The sequence below is a fragment of the Mastacembelus armatus genome, chromosome 11 (assembly GCF_900324485.2).
Source record: "Mastacembelus armatus chromosome 11, fMasArm1.2, whole genome shotgun sequence".
NCBI lineage: Eukaryota > Metazoa > Chordata > Actinopteri > Synbranchiformes > Mastacembelidae > Mastacembelus > Mastacembelus armatus.
The window spans coordinates 19073606-19093295 of record NC_046643.1 but is presented as its reverse complement, the minus strand read 5'-3'; the positions used below and the strand labels follow the sequence as shown (position 1 = coordinate 19093295).

Sequence of the window (19690 nt, the reverse complement as noted above, 5' to 3'; positions counted from 1 at the left end):
GTTTACACTTAGTTTATAACACTAACCTCCCAAAAATCAGTCCACACTAAGACCTGTTGTAGCAAATGCACAGATCAGAAGCACTTACCCTTCACGTTCATCACATAGGACCATCTTTTACTGTCTCCTTGGACATAATGAAGTGACGTTAGGACAAATTAATCACAGCTGCTGATCGTGTTGTGCCTCGTGCAGACCGGCATGTAAATCTTACTGTTGCCACATGTTTGACAGTCATTGTAAAAATGAATCTCCGTCGCTGGTTTGCAGTCCAGAGTCAGAGTTTAACCCTGGAATCAACAGAATCTGAAGTTAAAGTTTAAAACCAGGGTGAAGTCAAAGATTCTCAGATGTTTCAAGCCTGTTTCCTGAATGTGAACTTCAGAAAAGTGAAATCAAGCCAATATCAGTGTTAACTGTTTCTATCAGTGTTATCAGAATTTATATCAGACAAAGTGTCAGTATTATCCCGTTTACCAAGGAAGAGTGGAGAAAAGAAAATATTCTACAAACGTTTCAGAGCCTGCTGCCAATTCTACATATTTTACACGCCAGTAAATTCAGATTCAACATAGTTTTTAGTCACAGCAAGAGTCTGGTCCGTTGAATTCCTGATAAACAGGCCGACTTTACCCAGACGCACCGTCACGTTTAGCAGCAGCAGTGGGAGGCTTTTTCTCAGACGCCAGCCAACGTTGTGAGGAGACTCACACGCTGCAGATCCCCACAGCCCAGCTCAGCTTCAGGAAGCATATTTGCCTAATCTGTTTTCCACTCTCGACTACGCTGAAAAAGGCCTGACCTCATTTTGACTAAAAGCAACTCGGCTTTTGTTGGATCAGAATCAAGTCTGTGAAGTTTTCTATTTAAAAACAGTAACAAGAAGCTGTGATCATGTTGTCTTTGGCCTCCATGTTTTTTATATGTGTTTTATTCCCCTAGTGTTACTGGATTGACCATAAATTTGGATTTTGAAACCTTTTATTTTATCTCATCACAGTGAGAAGTACCAGCTGTTTTGTGCATCTGAATCTGACATTGTCCAGAAATAATCAGTTCCACAGTGCAACTTCTAATTCTTGTCGTTATGGCTGCCTTTTATTTTGAAAGGAAAAGTAAAAACATGATTTTTGCTGTTTAATCCTGTAACAGTGTCCAATCAAAATCAGCACAGTTTATTATTGTGTTCAGTCTGAGCCACGACACTTTGTGTTCAGATCAAACGGACGTCATTTGTGTTGGACCTTTATGTTTGTGCCTCACTGTTCCTGTGGAGCCGCTTCATCTGGGATCTCACTGACTGTGAAACATTTGGGAGAAATAAAGAGGCATAAAGAAAACCCTTTGTTCTGTCAGTTTTTATTAATGACCAGCTTTTAGTGCGTCTGCAAAGGCTTTTTCAGCGTGAGCTTCCAGGAAGTGATTACACTTCTTATCATAATAAACGGAGTAAGAGCTGATTTCTGAAAACAGCTGTCAGTGTAAGGCTGCACTCATTTGTTTTAATTACAACGAGAGTGAAAAATGTCCCTCACAAGTTGCCAAAGTCCAAATTAACATCTGATTAATCAGGTTTCTAACAATTACAGCAGAACTGTGGGGTCATTAGGGGTCATATAGGGGTCATATAGGGCAGGGACAGATGACTGACACTGATCCTGCAGACAGGCAATAACACACTCATCCACTTTATCAGAACAGACTGGATACATAGATCGATGGATGGATGGAGGAGTCGTGTATTTGTGGCCTGAGGATGAACTGCAGAGTGGCTGCTTGTGGCTTCGAGCCAGAATTGACGGTTTTTACCGAGGCGTCCCGAGGACCGCCGATCACAAATGGTCCACAAACCCGAGATCAACCGAAAACTCTCCAGCTGCTCCCGTTCTGGTCCCGTTGAAGTCTGTTGTTGCCGGGCTGGGGGTGATGGGGTGGACGAGATTAATGAAGTAAAGGGAGAAAAAGGAGATTTCCAGAAAGCATAACTCCTGAGCCCCTCCCAGTCCAGAGATTTTCGGAACCGAGGCTTGACAAAGGTAATTATCATCACGCTTTATGAATTATATTATAAATAAACTGGTGTTTTTCTCGGGATTCCGTTCAGACAGGGAGGTAGTGGGTTAAATTCTGCAGTTTTTTCCTATTGCTGAGCGGACCAGGCTCATTCAGGGCGTGTAACCAACAGCAGCCGAGGCGCGCACGATGGAGCGACTACAGGCATCTCCTCTCATAAGGAATGAAACAATTCACGCTTTGCAGACAGGAAGCAGGTTCTTGAGGTTAATGGTTATTATATTAAAGTAAAGACGGTGCAGTTTCACAGCAGGAGCCCAGATGTTTTACCCAGACGGTTATCTGATCAGGTCTTTGTGCGCTGGGTGGCCTCCTGCTCCTTTGTGTCACTTTTGGGTGAATTCTGTAAAATTGCCTCTTTTGTGCTGCTGCTTTTAGAAAACACACACCGGGGCTGGTAACCGGAGGTGGTTTGAACACAGCATATGGTGGTGGTTCGGTCTGTGGTGCAGTATCATGTCCCGTGTGCGGGATGTACCGTCTGAATCCAGGGGTATTTTCTGGTTCATCCCATTGGAGATTGTTACGCAACGTACCGGGGCACACTACGGCACATTAGAGCCGCTGACTCAGTATTTGTCACATATGAGAGTAGGGATGACTGAGGAACGAGGGCATTTCCCGGGATCTCATGGAACAGGTCTCAAAGGAACAGGTCTTATCTGAAGGAACATCACGAATCTCCCCCAGTGTGAGATCTGCTGATTTTTGCTGCACGTTGTAGGATTGCAGGGTTTAGGGTGTGCAGAGGCACAAACCTTCATTCAAGGGACGTTTGGGAAGGAACTAAAGGTTTTAGTCCTAATTATAGGCCAACATTACGCACAGACCTCTGGTTCATTCATCATTTATTCTCATTCTCCCCCTCTTTTCTCTTCCATCCCTGTAGTGGGACAACCCCCATTCATGACACACCCTTGGCTGCACCAGCAGCTGCTCCTGGCTTTATGGGCTGCGTAAAGGGTGAGGAGGGGGAGTGGAGGTGGAGGTGCAGAGGAGGAAAGTGTAGGGGGCAGGTCCGGAGGAGAGATGGGAGGTTTTAATGTTCAGAATTTAAGGTTCTAGTATTGAAATCATTATATTATTCACTAAGATCAGGACAAATAGATGCACGGCAGAATCTCTGCACCAGGACACTAATGCTGTAAAACCCAAGGTAATAAAATTAGCACTTAGCAGCAATGGCAGAGAGAGAGAGCTGTGGGAACAGTAAGGAGAAACCACCTAATGGCAAAACTGCTAATAGGAATCAGGAGGTTATTAGAGAAGACAACAAATGGAAGACAAGACAGTGTTTCAGAGGAAGCAGAAAGATGAGAGGGTGGAGAAGTGATGCTGCCGCCCTCCTGGTCTGTGTGAAGGAGAACAAACTCAGTCAGATTGAACGATATTATGATGAGATCAGCCTGAAAGTTGTCACCTCCTCGCCTTTCACACACACTCCACACACACTTCACACACACCTCACCCAGACGCTCAGTTTGATTGATCTAATTGGTCATAACAGGAGACTGGAGAGCAGTGACCCTGTTTAGTCACATCCAGACAGTGGTGATCTGTGTCACAGGCTTCTCCGCTGATGCTTTTGTCCAAGACATCGATTTTCACCCCTAATTTCACCACCTGTGCACAGTTTAGAAAAGCAAAGACACTGACAAATTCATCATCCCTCCAGTTTGTATTAAATTCACACTGAGCTTGTGCTGCTGTTTGAAAATGCTTTAAATGTTCTTTATTCCCACAGCCCCACCCTCTGGACAGCAGAGACTCTTTTTAGTTTGTGTAGGGAAGTTTGACAAAGATCCCCTGCTGGTTTAATGCAAACTGCTTACAGCACTTCCTGTCTTATTTTTTAGCTGTACAGCCGCTGCCCCTGACGTCACTGAATTCATATTTCATATGTCAGTTTGTGAGAATATGTCCATTTTTACATAAGCAGCCTTTCATTTTCCTGTCAGACCTACTTTCCTCTCCATCAGTGATTCAAACCTATGATTTGCAGCGGGCACCAGCACTCACACATGCAATGAGCTAATGGCTCTTTATAGCGAGGCGGCTCACCTGCTTCACAGGGCAGCGATTAGAAAAGATGCTATGATCACTGTGATCCTGTGAAGGACTAAAAGCCTTTTAAGCTAATTTTCTTCCCACTTTAATGTCAGAGCGTCATTTCAAGTCACTTTGCAACGGCTGATGTGAAGAGAGAAAGTAGATGGGCTTTTTAAAAATGTTTTATTCTTGAATAGTGCTGTAATCTGACAGACATATGGCTTTTTATTGTTCTCTCTCTCTCTCTGCACTAAACACAAACAGGAAAATGACATGTTTCCAAATTTGGTGCAGAACTATGAAATCTGCTTCATAACTTTTACAGACAGATCTGTGAGACAGCACATATTCAGCAGGAGAACTAATGTCAAAAAGATAAAACAAACACTCCCCAGCCGTCACTAACATGTTGATCTTATGGAGAAGATTCAATAAGTCTGGACATTATCACCCAATTATGTGGCATTTTCCCCTGAAAGTCTGAGAGTCTCCTCTACGGTCTGAAACCAGCCCCATTAGGGCTGATGTCGAGACTGGAATGACGTTGGAAATGAGTCTATCGCTTGTTGTCGTCTGAGTGTCAGTGTAACTGTAGGCATAGTGTTAGTGTTGGTACAAACAAATTTAATGGAAATGCAATATATTCAGATTTCCAGTCAGCTTAATCCAACACACACATGGTCTCATGTTCTTGTTCATGTTCTCATGTTCAAGTTCTTCCTCTTCATACTGGATCTGAAGCGACTCCTTTCCAACCTGATTCCACTGTCAGAACCTGCAAAATCCAAATGTACACTGATGTGTTTTCTCAGGAAAATATAAAATACAGAAAACATATGTAGGAGTCATTTTTTTATTGTGGCTTCTGTTCTGAAAAAACACTTTTTTCTCGAACTAGTTCTGCCTGAGCGTGAAGAAGCAGAGTCCTTTGAGGAAAGTAGTGATGTTTCCATTCACATCTCCACCTCCTCTTGTGCCTCCCACTATCCATCCATCTAATTATTCCACCTTAATACATCTGTGCTACTACAGCTTAGTCTAATCCAGTGCAGCAGTGGTAACTCATGCCAGCTGGCTCCTGTCCATCTCACTGTCTCCCAGGGGTCAGCACTCACTGTGTGCAGGGACATCTCTCCTCCTCTTCCTCCCATGTACCTTCTCTCCCTTCGCTCTTTGTTTCTGTGTCTTCCTCCTTGCCTCCGCCCAGTTTATGGTCATGAGTGGCTCCTCTCATCACAGGAGACATGAAGAGCTGCTCTTCAGCTCACCACAGAGTCTTGTCTTGGACCAGCACCGGCCTCTGTCTGCCTCAGAGACACTTCATCCATAAAGTTGGCTTGATAGTGTATTTAACTTTAGAGCAGCAGTATAGATTTTGTTGTCGAGGAGTGTTGGCAGCGCCCTCCCTAAGGTATTTGAAGAGCTAATTTGTGAAATGCTGTTTCGTGCAGAGAAGGAGACGCAGATTGAAGTTGGCATGATTCGTTCTTGGGGTGTTGAGGTGTTGTCAATTAAACAACAAACCCTGTAGTCTCAGCACAATTCAAAATATCTTTTCCTCAAGCTAACCTCATTATTATGGCAAATAAATTTAATTTGGATATAATTATCTCTTTTTAGAAACTTTAATGGATTGTTTGGAACCATCATCATGCTATAAAAACTTTTCTGCTTGTCGTGTGTGGGTGTCTTTTTTGCAGAGACTGACTATTCAGGATGAAAGTAATCAGCGCTGCAGTGTTTAGTGCCCTGTTCTGCACCGGTAAGCACAAATATAATCAGTCACTTGGGACTAGGTTGGATAAATGAACGGCTGAAACAGACGTTTGCAAATCCAGATTTGTTTCAGCGTAATGATTAGCACAGATTCTGTGAAAACCACACCAAAGAAACTAAATTACATTGTGATCTGTTTCATTTGCTTGCTTTTCTTTTCTTGGAGGAGTCAGAGTGTTTACATGTAGCGTATTTTTAGGTGCCATTATGTGAGACATTTACATTTCAAAAGCTTTCAGACTTTTTTGTGGAAGTTGTTTGGTTTTTTTTCACTCGGAACAAAGGAACTCAGACTTTGTTAAACTCAGCGGACGCAGTTTAAAATAAACTCTCTTTTCTTTCACAGTTGTGTCAGCATCTCTCAAAGGTAAAATAGTTTGGACTGTAATGCATGACTAAGCATGCTTTTTGAGGATTAGCAGATGATATGCATGACAGAAATAGTGTAAAGAGAGTAAAGAAGGAATGAGGTTATCTGTCAAATCCAATCAGACGTCCTGATTGTTTCTTCCAGTCAAAGAGGAACACAGGACAGCGTTTTTTGGGGAAGACATTCACATCGATGTCCCGCCTGGGAACGCTGGAGAGGTTGTGTTTAAACCCAGGACCAATAACTCATATGAGGTGGTTCTGATGCGGGAGGGCCAGGTGGTGAACCCATGGGCCCATCTGAACTCTCTGGGCCACCTGGTGCTGGAGGACGTCCAGGAGGAGCACGAGGGCGTGTACGTCATCAGGAACAACAACAGTCCCGGCACAGTTAAGCGCCTCGTCCTCATCGTTCGGGGTAAGCTGCCCGTTTGTGTCGACACAGATTAACAATGGCCCTAAATTCAACTGTAAAAATGCAGCATTGTTATTTAGTTTAGTTTAGTTTCTACCTTCAGTCCTGATTAACAGGATGAGAACTGTTCAAAGTAATGTGTTATCTTCTGAAGAGTTAGAGTGAAGGAACCGTACAGTAATTGATATGTGTACACAATGATTTCCCCACATCATGACACACTTCCAGCTTCTGTCACAAAGATCCTGCTTTGACCTCATGTCATGTCGTTGACCAGACTGTGCTCTGGAGCAAGTGGTGAAGTACGGAGAAACTTACTACATCCATCTCAACCATGTCGAAGGCCCCATCACCCTGGAGTTCAGGTCAGCAATGAAAGAACGACGGATCCTTTAGCAGGTTCAGGCTCAAATTGAAAACCAACTAGGAAGGAAGGGGCAGAAATGTAGCTTCAGCTGGATTTACACTGATGTGTTAGACGTTCATGTCATATGTTCTCTCCATGTTAAGGCCCAGTCCCATTCATGCCAATCAGACGGAGATACAGCAAACTACAGAGGCTCCGCCCATGGTGCTGTACAATCAGACCAAGGTGGCGGAAAATTATGTGGGACGTCTGAGTGTGTCGGAGAAACGGGTGACGCTGCACTCAGTCAGGATGACGGACGAGGGGAGCTTTACGGTCCTGGACCGTGAAGGCAAAGCCAAGAGGAGGAACTGTCTGAATGTCAGAGGTGACGAGTGTTTTGCTGCATCCCCTCAGGTTTAACTGTCACTGAACAATTAATCCCATGTGGACGTGTTGTTCTGTAAACTCTGGCATTATTTGATTTAAGTGTTACTCATGACTGTGCTGAGAAACATGAGTCAGACCTCTGGTGGAGCTAAGCCTTCATAGTTCTCACTAAGTGGGAGTTTTGTCGTGAAAACGCCAACCAGTGTTTTTCACCCGGCATATTTTCCTCTTGGCCCGGAGTCACTGTCAGCATTACCTTATTCCTGACTGTAATTCCTGTACCAAATCCTAATGCCTCGTCTCAGCAAAGGTCTTAAAGTCTTTATTTAATGTATGTAAAATGAGGTTAAACCTGCCTGCTGGGATTCCAGGCTGCAGCAGCAGTGAAGAGTAGGATAGAGATAAAAATATATCAAGAACACATGTAACTTACATTGATGACGGTCATGGAGCAAAATCTAGTAACTGAGGACTGAGACACAACAGTTTCTGCATGCTAAAAAAGAAGACCCCCTAGGGGGTCATGATTGCAGTAATAAAAACTGTAAACTCTGTTGTTTCAGAGCACCAGAACTTCTTGCACCTGCCTTATGGAGGAAACCTGAAGATGAAACTCTACGTGCACCACTCCAATGTAAACATCTTCTACAGGTCCAAGTCAGACAATCAGTACCGGGTCGTCGTGGACGGGGGGATCTTGGTGCCACAGCTGGACCCTCAGCTGGAGGGCAGGCTGAGTGTGGACGGGTCAGAACTCATCATGAATAACCTCCACGTGGCTGACGCTGGGGTCTTCAAAGTGACAGACCTGTCTGGCTTCCCTGTGGCTCATGTCTACATAGAAGTAGACGGTAAGAGAAAACACCTGCCAACCAAAAATCCAGACCCTTTATGAGACGCCATTTAGTCTGATATAGCATTGCACTCCTGTACCACTGTCTGCTAATGGACAGAGAATAAGACTCCACTTCAGGTCAGAGATTCAGATGTAACCAAGAAGCTTATGAGTTAACGTCAAGCAGGAATGAGAGGTCTTATAACCTCACTTCTTCCTCACATGTTTTTTACAACCATAACAAATTTATTGTATTTTTCCTCAGTGTTCTTACGATACAGTAAAACGTACCAGACTTCATGTAAAATTAGTTCCCTTTAAAGAAACCCATCAGTTTTATGACACATGTAGGAAGAGGTGGAGCAGCCTTACAGCATATTGTCATGGAGTAGTTTGAACTTTGCACCTGAACAGTTTCCTCAAAAACAAATGATCAAACTGTGGCACGACGGCCTTAAGGATGTACAACACTGTGCATGTGGTGCTGTAGAACTCTTTTTTTTAAAAGTAGAAGAAGAAATGAAATAATAAATAAATGATCCTCGTCTTGCTCCCAGCCTATAAGCTGCCGCCCCTGACTGTGGCCATCCTCTCCCTGCTGGGCCTGATCGCCTTCATGCTGCTGGTGTGCCTGCTGTCCTGTCTCTATAAAGTGCATAAGAGGAATGAAAAGAACAAGAAGCTGATGCTCATTGCTCAGCAGTCTGGCAAGAGAGACGGCGAGGCTTTTAGACAGGTAACACCCACCTAGTGCATGTACATCATTTCTCTGTGATGGAGGAGTATTGTTGGGCCACTGCAGTGGGAATGGGACATGGATCTGGTGAAGGAGTGGGTTTGTAGGCAAAAATCATCATGTGGTGTAAAAGTGTGGTGTGTGTTTGTGTGTGTTGGCTGGGAAAGGACTGAAAGGATGGTTGTGTTCCTGCTGTGGGAGCCAGGATGGTCAGCTGGTCCATCTCCTCCCCTGCAGAGCTGGACGTGGCCCGACTGGTTGGAGCCAAATCAAAGACGCCAACATGGCCGAGAACAGTTCAGAGAAAACATAATATGTCCAGTACTGCTCTTTGGGTCTGTTTTTTTTACCTTCGTACTTCTGTCACAGCCTACTGTTTGTGAACTTGTCCTTATTAGGAGCAGCCTTCAGTAGCATAAAGCAGAGCAGCAGCTCAATATCTAAAAGCTAATGTAAATGCTAATGGACAGAAGGAGTTCCTGTATGTGGAATATAAAAACATCATGTCACTTGCATAATTGTTTATTAGTTAGTTTTTAAAGTAAATTTCAGGTTTTAATCTTTTTCTATTTGAGATGCCATCACCACCATGTCCGTCATTCTTAAAATGCCAGTTTTGAATAAATCTCTTTCACTAAGATTTAAGTTCTCAGACATGATGCTGAGCCTGGAGGTTGTTTTTCTCTCCATCTGTTCACCTGTTGAATCCTGAATGATTGACTGACCGATTGGGTGTTTCGGAGAGTTGACATTTAACCTTTCTGTCAACAAAACGTCGATTCAACATTCCCTGTTGGGGATTTTTTTTAAAAACCAGTTGAATTTATGGAGCAATTAAAAAGCCATTATAAACAAATGACTCACCCATAAAAACACTGGGCTGAGGAATCGATGGCTCTGCTGAGGGATAGCAGTTCAATAGAAGAACAGATGATATAAGAAATATGTTCAGATCAATTGCATGAAAAAGGGTCTGACACACTGAACAGCAGAGTGTTATTAAAGAGTTAATATTATCAGCACAGGTTCTCAAAACTCTGGATATGATGTGGTTAAAATGAGCTGATTGACCGATTGTTATTTTAAACCTTTTTAATTTAAAAGTCATTTAGCCAAACTAAATTATGCTTATGGGATTATTGTAAAACTAATAATCAGACCCATCAACTACTTTGCCAAATGGTTGATTGATTAAATTATTGGATCATTTGAACCAACTCATCCTTCCCATCCCCACTAAATGATCTTTTAAACTGATTGCACTCATGAATCAATTAAAAAGCCGCTGCAGACAGACGGCTCACTCACTGTAAAATGCCTGCAGACACTGATTGCTGTGCAGAAACTTTCAGCTGATGTTTATATAACATGTCATGTTACTAACTTTAAACTGTAAATCTCCATTTGAGCTGAGGAAAAACCAGTTTGACCACATTCTTACTCTGTTCGATCCAGCTAATAATGAATTTTCCACACATTTGTCACATGAGACCTTTTAACTCTGAAGTGCATATTAATGTTATGTTTGTCTTTGTTGTCTTTTTCATTGCCACCATATGTGTGTTGTAGTGCATCTGCTATGTGGTCCTAAATTAGCTCCAGAGCTAACACAATTTACATCAGGTATTTGCGTCGTGCAGCTGCCACCACTGTCGATTTGAGTTTGATTCAAGTTTGGGGTAAAATAAAATAATCTGGGCTTCCACAACAGACAGGAACTAGTCGGATTTGTTGGATAAATGTGGACGGACTTTACTTCCTGTCTTGTTTAGTGTGTAACATGTTTCTGTGTTTAATCGGAGGAATCCGAAGTGATAAATGATGTTTTTAATTCTGGTTTAGTTTCACAAGTGTTGAGTGAAATCAGAGTAGTGTTGTGAAAACAGGGCTCTCAGCCGGACGCCCCAGCTAACTCTGTCGCCTGTGCGTTGCATTTCTCTCTCTTACCTTAAGGAGCGTCAGACGGAGCCTTTTCTTGGTGAGAGGATTGTGTTCTGGCTTCTCCCCCTGCTCTTTCTTCCTCATATTCATAAGAAATGTGCTGCTTTTGTGGCAAATAAGTTCCTTGATCAACCTGCTGTTTTATGACGAGATTATTGGTGACAGTTTCAAGACATGTATGCTCAGTTTGGTGCCTTTGGGATGAAATATAGCCTTTAAATATACGCACTAAATAAACCCTGGACGCTTCGCTCCAGGAGAAACTGTTATCAATCTTAATGAAGAGGCAGAAGTTGATTAAAGACTTAATTTGACAAAAAGTCACTGAACTACCTAAAGTGGATCTGGCACCACGACTTGGGACACACTGTCTCTGTGATCCTATTAGACTTTCCATCTTCATGTGACTGAGCTGTGCAAGAATGACTTTATATATTTATACAATTCACACCAGTCGGTTCTTTCTTGAGTTAAACGTTATTCATAATTGAGGTATTCTGCAATAAGAGTCCACATCAAAATAGCTGTTTTGTTGAAATGAACTAAAGGGAGTCAGGTGAATATTAAACCATGTGCTATAGTTTGTTGTTATTGGAGTCAAATATCACTTCAATCCAAAGCCTTTTGCTTTTTTTGCTTGTTAGAGCCAAAGATCAATATTTAAGGTCTGGGCACAGGAGGCCAGTTATACCACAACATTTCACTGAAACTTTATTGGCTGAACAGCCTTTCAGGATTTTAGATTCAGCTTTGACCCAGGTCCTGGTGCATCAGTCACTTAATCCAATATTTGTTCTTGGTATCTCACATTTCTCAAACCAAGTGAAAAGGACGAGCTGTTTCTGCTGGGCTTTGATCCAGTTTGTGAAACGAGAGAAATGAGGTCAGGTCTTTTCACTTGATTAGACGTTCACTTGAATTAGATGGTAAAGTTCAGGATAGAGACTAAATATCCTGTTGTGAAGTTTCATATCTCTCTAGTATTATTGTTTGTAACGTGTGTGTGTAACTGTATGTAACAGCTCAGCTGATCCAACATCAGTGACATATTTTATTTCCATCTCTTTCTGTCTGTTCTCACTGCTGAGACACACATCAGGCTCAAACATGTAACGTACAGTGTGTGGGTGTTTAGCTGCTATGGCTGAGGCCACACATGCTCATATTTCTCACGTGTTGTTTGCTTGTGCGGGTAAATCTCAGGTTTAATCTCCATGTGAACAGTGTGTGTGGGTGTCTGTGCTGGTGTTGTGTGATTAAACTGTTTGAATCATCTTTATTAAAGCTTCTGTGATGCACAGCAGGTTTATTTTTAACTGTCACTGCATCATCACCTGCTCGCCCAAACAGTCCGTGGGTGTGTTTCTCTGTTCGGTTTGTGTTGGTCCAGTTTCTGTGCATTAGCTGATAAACATGACGCTGAGACACTGTGGTGTGCTGCTTCTACATTTACTCCCAAATATCACCGGTCATTAACTTAATTACTGACTTTTCTGGCTGTACTTGTAACTATTCAATACATTTTCTCCATCGCACCAGTGGTTTGTGGGTCTGTTGATGCTGATGTGCTAATATGCTGATGTTACATAGGCCACGTTCGTCATTTTAGCTGAGGCAGCAACGTTAGACGTGCAGGTATTTGGTCATAAACCAAAGGATCAGACACTTTGACCTGATGATGGAGCTGAAGAAAAAGAGATCAGAGTTATTACATCAGTCAGAGCTACAAATATTAACCTCATGGTGGTGCTGCAGGAAAAGTCAATCCATCGTGCAGCTGTTGAGATATTTCACCTTTGACCACCAGTGTCTGTTGGATTTATTCTCTAGAGAGGGATGCTGTTTTGTAATTTCATACAGCGACCTATGGACAGAACTGCATCATTAGAGCATCACTAGAAACTGAACAGGTCGCAGTAAGTTTTTTTTAGATATTCAAATTAACTGTATTAGCTTTTTTCTTGCATATAGCATTTTTAATAAGATCCCATTTAATAAGTAGCTGTGCCTCTTTAAAATGTTACATGTTAAAATGTTACTATTAAAAGTGAAACATAACCAGAACATGCTTCAGTGCATAAAGACTAGTGTGTGAATCTGATGACTGCAGATCAATATGGGATAAATATTAAAGCAGCAGCTTATACACCCTTATATCTCAGTGTATATGTTTACGTGCAGTATCGTGTGTGTTTTTGTCTGTTGTCATGTGTGTGAAAATCCACATGCAGCACTCTACTGTGAGTGTGTACAAATGCTTAAAATGTGTGTGTTTGCATATTGACGGTGGAGGTTGAGATGACAGTGGCTGCTCTGGGTGTCAGTCGCTCAGGCGTGTTATGGATTTCCTCATTGATCTGAGAACAGACAGATGTCAACGATCTATCAGGATTTAACCAAAGAGACTGACGTGAAGCTCAGATCAATCACGTCTGCACTTGACTCCACATTCCTCCCCCTCTCTCCCTTCTGTCTCTCTACCTGTGATTAATTCCAACAGTCTCCTGCTGCGTTTCAACATATCAGGCGACTTTATAATACAGCTCACAGTTTATAGTGTACAGTAGGAAAAACAGCAGAGTAGCAACACTAGACAGTAGTGGTAAACAAAACTGCAGAAAATATATGTTGTAGAAAGCAATACTACTGTGTAGCAGAATATAAAAAACCTAAAAGATAAGGTAAATAATGATATAATATATATAATGTGTGGCTTCTCTCCCTGTTTAACATTTTAATTACACAGTAAAAATAACATTGTTTTTCCTGATCTTTGTTATTTGCCAGTGCTGTTCACTGTAGACACTCAGCATTTACAATCCTTGGAATTTAACGTTACACAGTAAATCACAGGCTGCGTTAAGTGTCAGCACATATCTTCAAAATGTTTCACTTTCTCCAAAATATATTCAAATATCAAATGGCTGCTTTCCTATCTCTGTTCGAGCTACTTCACTTTATCTCTTCCCTCGTTCTCTCAAACTGCCTCCATTTTTCCTCCAACTTTGCTCCCTCTCCTCTTCTCCTACTTTTCCTTTTCAAACAAAGTATAGTCTTGTCTCCTTCTGCCTTTCACCTCCCTGCACTGTGAAGGAGGAGCAGGCTTTTAGAAAGATCACAGCTCCTTCAGCTGTTTCCTCTCAACCTCCAGCTCCATGAAGACAAACGAAGCATCTCGTCTCAGTCACGTCTCGAGTGTTTGCCTTCAGTGTCTGTATTTAGGAGCTTTCTGTGCAGTTTAATGTGCCTAGTGTGTGTGTGTGTGTGTGTGTGTGTGTTGCATTAGTTGTGTACATTACTGGGACGTTACATTGTTGTGGTCACATTTTGACATGTCCCCTGTGTGTGTGTGTGTGTGTATCTTTGTGTGTGTGCTGGTCTGGACATGCAGGTGGTCCATGAGGCCTACACCAGGTTTACTGAGGAATCTCTGATGCAGTCTGTGTGTGACCAACCTTCAGAGAGCACTGAAGTCACCATCAAGGTCAGTGATGGATAAGTTATTATCACTAAGGATCAAAATAACACCAGGTTGTATTTAAAGCTGCTATAATCAAATGTTTTTAACAGGATATGTGAAATCATAACATTTACCATGAAAGACATCGCCTGTTGTGATGAACCACAGCTTTGCCCTGAGCAAGTCACATATTTTCCTCTGGTTTTGGTAGAAACCAAAATCAAATCTATAAGAGAGTGAATACGGTATTTCCAGTAACATGGTGGTGACTAACACGGCTCCAGATGAATGAAAACGTTGCTCCATAACAACAGGATGTGTTTTCTAACTATGTTAATTTATGACATCCTGATGGATAGGATCAGGAATGAGGACATCAGAGGGACAGCTCATGTTAGATGTTTTGGAGAAAAAGCCAGGGAAGCCAGATTGAGATGGTTTGGACATGTTCAGAGGAGGGACAGTGAATACATTGGTAAAAGGATGCTGAGGTTAGAGCTGCCAGGAAGGAGGCCTAGAGGAAGACCAAAGAGGAGGTTCTTGGATGTAGTGAAGGAGGACATGAGGATAGTTGGTGTGGGTGAGGAGGATACAGAGGATAGGGTTAAATGGAGGCAGATGATTGGCTGTGGTGACCCCTGAAGGGAGCAGCCCAGAGGAGAAGAAGAAGATCAATTTACGACATCATGATATGTCATGTTTCTTCACATGTATTCATCTTTCTTCTGCCCCTGACTGGCCACAAAAATCAGGTATCACAGGTTTAATCCGGGCTCAAACAACAACTCCAGCTCTAATAACTCATCACCATGTATGATTATTTAGTCCAGGCGTGAAAACAAACAGTGTTTTAGGCTGAATAACTATTCTGATAAGAGACGTACATGCTATAACATCCCAGAGTGAAGTCTTGGTCATGAGAACAAGCTGCAGCACAACCATCTGTGTCCAAAATCCTGATTAAAAACAGCGGTGTACTGTCAGGGAAGTTTTCCTCCAAAGAAGTGTATCAATAGAAAACACATTTAAAAACACAAAGATCATTAACCATCCTGGTATTTGAGATTGCTTGGCAGAAACTACCTGCTGTATAATGTCACCTCAGTGCCAAGTGTAATTAAAAGGCAATCAACCTTACAGTGCGCACTCGGCGGTGGAACAGATTGGATTAGGGTTTATAGGAAGGACATAATGTGAAAGTGAAATAAGAAGGAATGAAGAAAGTAAAGTGGACAAGGTTCAGGGAGTTCTTTGAGTCGGTCTGAGTTTCTGCAGATACCATGTGGTCCTAACATGAGCCATTAAAATGAAACTACAGCTGATGTTCCAGAGTGTTTTCATTCAGACGATCAAAGTTAGATACAGTCATTTAACATCTGACCATTTAGCTGGTTGTAACTGACTAGATGTCTTTAACTAAAAGTTGCAGTGCAGTGTTTGACTTATTGATTAAACAACATTTAAAAATGTTCACTTTAAACCAGCCGACCGTCATCAGACTAGTCTGTAGAGTCAGGACTGTGTTTGCCTTTAATACAAGTCTGACTGATTTTCTTTTAACATATTTAAACCTATTTTTGTGGATTATTTATTTATGGATTGGACATTTTGTTGTCTCTGTGTAACAAGGCAAATAAACAGTGATTACTTCATGGTAATGGAGGATAAGTCTATTAATATGCTCCTAGAACCATGTACATTAATTATTCACGCTGCTTTTTCACTGACCTCAATTTTTACAACTTTTTTCCTTTTCTCCTTCCATCCCATGGCACCTCCCTCCTTCATTTCCTCCACTTTGAATATTCTTTCTGTTTTCTTGCCTTTCATGTCCTTTGACCTTCACCTCTCCCTTCCTGTTCCCTCTTTGTCCACAGGGCCTCGAGGTGTCCAAACCAGGCCGCTACCATGCTCTCACCTCAGATAACTTTCTGGAGATGAGCGACTCGGGAGTGGAGTTCACAACCTCTGGTCTCCCTCTGGACAGTGACACTGATGCTGCAATGACCTATGCCTCCCACAAGCCCCTACTGAATGCCATCTCCCCTACGGCTGTGACCGAAGGAATTCATTCTGACAGCCTGGAGGCCACCATGGTCCCCGACGGAGATCTCAGTGTCAGCCGGACCCCTGACTCCGCCGTGAGTGCCAGCCCCGCCTCCAATCCTCGCTCGCTTGCAGCTGGCACCCCCGATGGCAGCCTGCACAGCGCTGCGTCTCCGGGAACGGCCTCTAGGGGCACCGCTGCGTCGGATTCAGCTAAGACAGAGGGAGGAGCTGAGAGCGGAGAAGCTGGGCAGAAAGAGGAATCCGCTCCGAGCACCTGAGAGGATGCACCAGGGTGTAGTTTTTTTTAGCTCATGTCTCCTGTCACACTAATGACATTCACAACCATCTGGCTCTGTATTTCGCAGAACCTCATCATATCTCAGCACCACCAAGGCCCTGATCACTGCATTTGAAACATCCCAAAATATTCATGCTTGGATCCGGATATCAGTGTAGCCTAGAATAAAACAATAAAAAGGCAGTTGCACAAAACGCACAATAGGAAATTTTATGCACTATACACCGAAAAATGAGATGCAAAGGAATATCCTCCATCAAAAGAACACAGCAATTCTGTGCATATGGAAAATGCATGCATTTAAATTAAACATTAAAGTAGATATCATAGTTCAGATCTGCAGGAAAGTGCTGATGTTAGAGCAGACTGCATGCAGACTTCAACAGGCCAGAGGTGCACAAGCTCAAGTAGTTGTGTGAAAAAGTTTGTACACGCTCAGCACTTTTAAGAAAACACCTAAATGTGATCAAATGATTCCACTTCCTGTTGAAAAGCTGCCAGAAACATCAGGAGTCTGACACTTTGACAGGTAGAGTCAATAATCAGACATTTATAAGACCAAGGCTATTTCTCCCCTTTTGAGGCAAATCTCAGTGTTGTCTCTGACAGCACTTTTGTCTGTTATGACATCAGACAAACACACTGATCGCATTTCATCCTACCCACACACACACACACACACACACACACACACACCGCTATTAACAGTACAAGCGTCTCCGCCTCTCAGACAAGAGTGCTTGTCTCAGCATTCATTCATCATTATCTACAAGAAAAAGCTTCAACATCTTCTTTCTGAAAAACCTGCAAACTGGAACCTGCTCAACCAGACTAAAAATCACCCCCCCTGCATGGGCGCTAGTTGCTGTTTTCCTTTCTCTTATATCTTGGGTGTCAAACCTGCAACTTTTGAAGGCAACGTCTGAAGAAGCCTGTTGAAACATCCGCCACACTGCCCTCACCACATCACTGAGGGATGAATGCCAGAGAAAACAAGAACAACAGCTAATGGTAGAAACTACTCTCATTTGATTTTTATTTCTTGGTCCTCAGCGGAGTTGAGCGCAAACCTGAGAGCAAATCAAAATTCGCGAAACACTGCTGGGACTTTTGGAACAGCTCCCGAGAACGTAATTGGATTCTTGGTCTCTTTGCAGATGGACGGATTCAAAGGACACCATAGAGTGAGGAGTGGTGATAAAAGAGACGACAGAGATGGAGCAGTGTGCTATTCGGGGAACAGATAAATGACTTGCATGATTTAAAGCCTCCTATTTTCATCTCAGCCCCCATCCATCTCACAGAGCTCTTATTATTGTAGCCCAGTTGTTTGCCAAAATGAAGTGACTGGAAAGACGCAGTTGGATCAATCTGTGATAACGATGCAGCCTACAGCCCCAACAGAATGAGACTGAATACGTGATTATAAGAGTGTGTGTGTGTGTGTGTGTGTGTGTGTGTGTGTGTGTGTGTGTGTGTGTGTCTTGGGGGAGTTACATACAAAGCAACCACCAATATTAGACATTCAGTGCACTTCATGGAGTCATGAGTCCATTCAGCTCATGAAAGATAGGAAATGGGAAACAGGAGCACATTCTCAGAATTAATGGTTAAAATAATAACTGAGTGGTGAGTCTATACATTTGGTGCAGGTTCCTTATGAATTCAAACCCACCACTCATTTAGGGGACCGGTAATACTATTGGTTGTCCCACTAATGTAATTTAGAAAGGTCACATGTTTACAGCCACTTCAGTTCACATGTATTCAGCTACTCTGACTAGGATGCTGCTCTTATTTAGTCCAGGTCATTCAAATCCCAATAACCTAGAGCATCATGGGATGTGGTGAAAATGTAGTCAGGTAGATTCTAAATGGATAACACCATTTTCTCTTTTATTTTGTATATTTTATAAGTTTTGTTCTTCAGGGAACATGTTTTACATAAGAAGACTGGGGTAAATCAGCAGCTCATTTAATTTCACACCAAACAACAGTAAACACATTTGTTTTGAGAAAAAAGAAAAGACAAAAAAAAAATGATGGATTGTACAAATACAGATGAGAGAGATGAGAAAGTGGCAAAGGTTCAAACGCAGCAATTAGATTAAACTCCCACAGTCCAAACAACTGCTGTTGACTCATTAGTTCCCTGTTCCTGTGGCAGAAGATGCCTGTTAGCTAATTCAGGTCACTGGAAGCTGATTTACACCAAAGACATTTCACAGAAAGTGAGTCACACCACTGAGGAAACTCTTCAGGCACATCTGAACAATCTGAGATACCTGCACACTTTTCCACCTCCATCATCCGCTGAAACGCAGCCTGATTCCCATCGTGACAGAGCTCTAGTGTCCCCAAGGTGCCACTGACAGCTGTTAGCAGTATGGCTACCTCACGCTGAACTGATGTCAACCTGAGACGTCTGAAAGATTTATGACCTATACCTCTGAGGGTAAATAAAAGCAGCCAGACAGACACAGATGTTTGGTGTCTGGAAAAGAGAAGCACAAAATAAAACACAGGTGATCCTTTCAAAACAAAAGGTTCACGCTGTAATTTAAATGGGTACGAAATAGGTAGCAGCTCCTGTAAATACAATAACAAATGACTAGGTTAGCTAGTTCCATTCTTATTCAGGAAACGTAGTTTGGACTGAGTCCTTAAACATTATGAGTGTAACATAACCTGCGTATTTTATCTGACATGTCACTGAATTCTGTACAGAACAGTGCTCTCGCTTGTGCAAGGACATCTTGACTTAATCAGATATACACTACATAAAAATGAAAAGGTGCCACTAAAGGCTCCCAGAACTGACAGTTCACAGTGTGAATATCAGATTGATTCAGATAAACTGTGATAAGGACGTAAGACTGATGACAGATTGATGGTTTTTCAGTTAAATCTAAAGCAATACTACTGATAATGGCACTGAAACATGACTAACACC

The 19690-nt window shown here is 42.4% G+C and overlaps 1 protein-coding gene across 1 annotated transcript; it reads left to right on the top strand.

Moving 5' to 3' along the window:
- The first annotated feature begins 1868 nt into the window (after nt 1-1868).
- Nucleotides 1869-18716, top strand: LOC113126034 (uncharacterized). The gene is made up of 10 exons (XM_026299786.1): nt 1869-2036; nt 5823-5884; nt 6245-6265; nt 6413-6685; nt 6960-7047; nt 7193-7416; nt 7982-8269; nt 8811-8989; nt 14322-14414; nt 16268-18716. Exons 2-10 carry the CDS (start codon nt 5839-5841, stop codon nt 16715-16717), a joined length of 1662 nt encoding a protein of 553 aa, XP_026155571.1. The 5' UTR covers nt 1869-2036; nt 5823-5838; the 3' UTR covers nt 16718-18716.
- The last annotated feature ends 974 nt before the right edge of the window (nt 18717-19690 follow it).

Bases quoted from the DNA above. Each gene is read 5' to 3' on its own strand.
- LOC113126034 (XM_026299786.1), top strand. From the start codon at position 5,839: ATGAAAGTAATCAGCGCTGCAGTGTTTAGTGCCCTGTTCTGCACCG. The intron at 6,686-6,959 runs GTAAGCTGCCCG...GTCGTTGACCAG, and splicing joins CCTCGTCCTCATCGTTCGGG to ACTGTGCTCTGGAGCAAGTG. The intron at 7,048-7,192 runs GTCAGCAATGAA...CTCCATGTTAAG, and splicing joins CCCATCACCCTGGAGTTCAG to GCCCAGTCCCATTCATGCCA.